Below are 2,356 nucleotides of genomic sequence, written 5' to 3' on the forward strand. Positions count from 1 at the left end.
TCTTACTTTCTTCTATAAAATGAGGGTAAAGACAGTCATCTACCTCATGGGGACGATGCGAGGATTAGATGAACTGATAAATGCAAAGCAGTTAGGACAGTGCTTGGCAAAGACTGTGCTGCACAAGCGTTTGCTCTTATTACTGCTGTCTGCCTGCCCTTGCCCATAATATTCTCCCCGACCGCCACCAGGTCTATGTGGAACCATGCTGAAAATTGTCAGAGATGGACTCCAGGTGAATTAGAAAACCAGTGTTGGCTGAACGTTTCATTTCCATAGTAATAAAATAAATTACAATTCGGATAATTAAATTATTATTTTCCTGTAGAAACTTAGATATCTAGTGCCCAGATATGCTGAAATTAACATAGACATATATGCTGACATTTCGTAATTAACAGAATAAATTGGTAACAAGAATTTTGGAACAGTAAGGGTTAAGAGGGATGAAAGGAAGTGAGTGTGGATAAAGGAAAACCTTGCAACATTTTTTCCCTCTGGAGTTCTGTTATGATTATGTTTCTTTCTTTATAGGCAATACTGTACCTGGACTCTCAGTGTCCTGGGACTATGGAAATACCACACAACATCACAGAATTTTTCATGCTGGGACTCTCACGGAACCCAGCAATACAGAGAGTTCTCTTTGTGGTCTTTTTGATCATCTATTTGGTCACAGTTTGTGGCAACATCCTCATTTTGGTCACCATCACCTCCAGTCCCAGCCTGGCTTCCCCCATGTATTTTTTCCTTGCCAACTTGTCCTTTATTGATACCTGTTATTCTTCCTCTATGGCCCCTAAACTCATTGCTGACTCTTTGTATGAGGGGAGAATCATCTCTTATGAGGGCTGCATGGCTCAGCTCTTTGGAGCCCATTTTTTGGGAGGCGTCGAGATCATTCTGCTCACAGTGATGGCCTATGATCGCTACGTGGCCATCTGCAAGCCCCTGCAGTACACGATCATCATGACCAGGCATCTCTGTGCCCTCCTGGTAGGGGTGACTTGGCTGGGGGGATTCCTGCATTCACTGGTTCAGCTCCTCCTGGTTTTTCGGTTGCCCTTCTGTGGGCCCAACGTAATCAATCACTTTGTCTGTGACTTGTACCCCTTGCTGGAACTCGCCTGCACCAACACATATGTCATCAGTCTGCTGGTGGTCGTCAACAGTGGTGTGATCTGCCTTTTGAACTTCTTCATGTTGGCTGCCTCCTACATTGTCATCCTGTGCTCCTTGAAGTCCCACAGCACAGAGGGGAGACGCAAAGCCCTCTCCACCTGCGGGGCCCACTTCACTGTTGTTGCCCTGTTCTTTGTGCCCTGTATATTTACTTATATGCGTCCTTCCTCTGCTTTATCTATAGACAAAAACATGGCAGTGTTTTATGGTATTCTGACACCTATGTTGAATCCACTCATTTATACTCTGAGAAATAAAGAGGTAAAAAATGCCATGAAAAAGCTCGTCACACAGTAAGAAATTGCAAGTGGATCATGAATAGTAAGGCAGGAAATAAAAATAAGTTTATTTTTGTGAGTGGAACAACCCCAAACTTGTTTTTTTATTATCGTATGTCATCTTATTTCATCTTATCCATGTGTTCATCATCATAGACTTTTATGGTTTATGTAGCCTTTTCACTTGAATTGCATAATTTGATTATAAAGCAACTATATGAAATATATGGCATGAAATATATATTCTTGTTTTAGAAATTAGGAAATTGTGTCTCCTAATGTGGTTAATTGATTAATCAAGGTTATCTAGCTTTGAAATACCTATGCCAAAACTCAAAATCAGTTATTTTTGATCCATTATCATGTCTTTAAATAGCAATCCATGTTGATATTAAGAGTCTGTGTGATAATTGAGTTGTATAAACGTGAGGCAAATACAACTTAAGGTAAAAAAACTTCATGCTTAGTTATATATAGCAGTCTGTGTGCATCTAGGCCTGGCTTCTATTCCTTTTTGTCACCCTTTGTGACATCAGCCATTTAGCAGCTACATTTTAGCAGAGAGGATAAGATCTTGGTTCTGGAGCAAGGTCACCTTGAGTTTGATTCTTATTTCTTATGCTTGCTCATGACATAACCTCGACTAAGTGACCAAACCTCTATACAAGCCTCTGATGCTTGTCTTTAAGGATAATTCACATCTAAAGTGTTATTGTGAGAATGAGATTAGATGATCTAGGTCAAATTCTTAATCAGTTTTCTGGCACATCCACCCCCAACATGTTTTACCTGATATTATTATATGTACCTCAACCTTTCCCTAACCTTCCATAGAAGATTGCTTTCTTTTGCTAGACTATCTATCTATACTAAATTTGAAATAAGCTGCGTTTAGA

General features: G+C 40.0%; 1 protein-coding gene across 1 annotated transcript; it reads left to right on the forward strand.

The window, feature by feature from the left end:
* The first annotated feature begins 484 nt into the window (after positions 1-484).
* Positions 485-1,494, forward strand: LOC105290053 (olfactory receptor 4C3). Its single transcript, XM_011357017.1, has one exon. The coding sequence runs from the start codon at positions 571-573 to the stop codon at positions 1,477-1,479; it is 909 nt and encodes a 302-aa protein (XP_011355319.1). The 5' UTR covers positions 485-570; the 3' UTR covers positions 1,480-1,494.
* Positions 1,495-2,356: the final 862 nt, after the last annotated feature.

The sequence above is a fragment of the Pteropus vampyrus genome, unplaced genomic scaffold (assembly GCF_000151845.1).
Source record: "Pteropus vampyrus isolate Shadow unplaced genomic scaffold, Pvam_2.0 Scaffold31, whole genome shotgun sequence".
Taxonomy (NCBI): Eukaryota; Metazoa; Chordata; class Mammalia; order Chiroptera; family Pteropodidae; genus Pteropus; species Pteropus vampyrus.

Bases quoted from the DNA above. Each gene is read 5' to 3' on its own strand.
- LOC105290053 (XM_011357017.1), top strand. From the start codon at position 571: ATGGAAATACCACACAACATCACAGAATTTTTCATGCTGGGACTCTCA.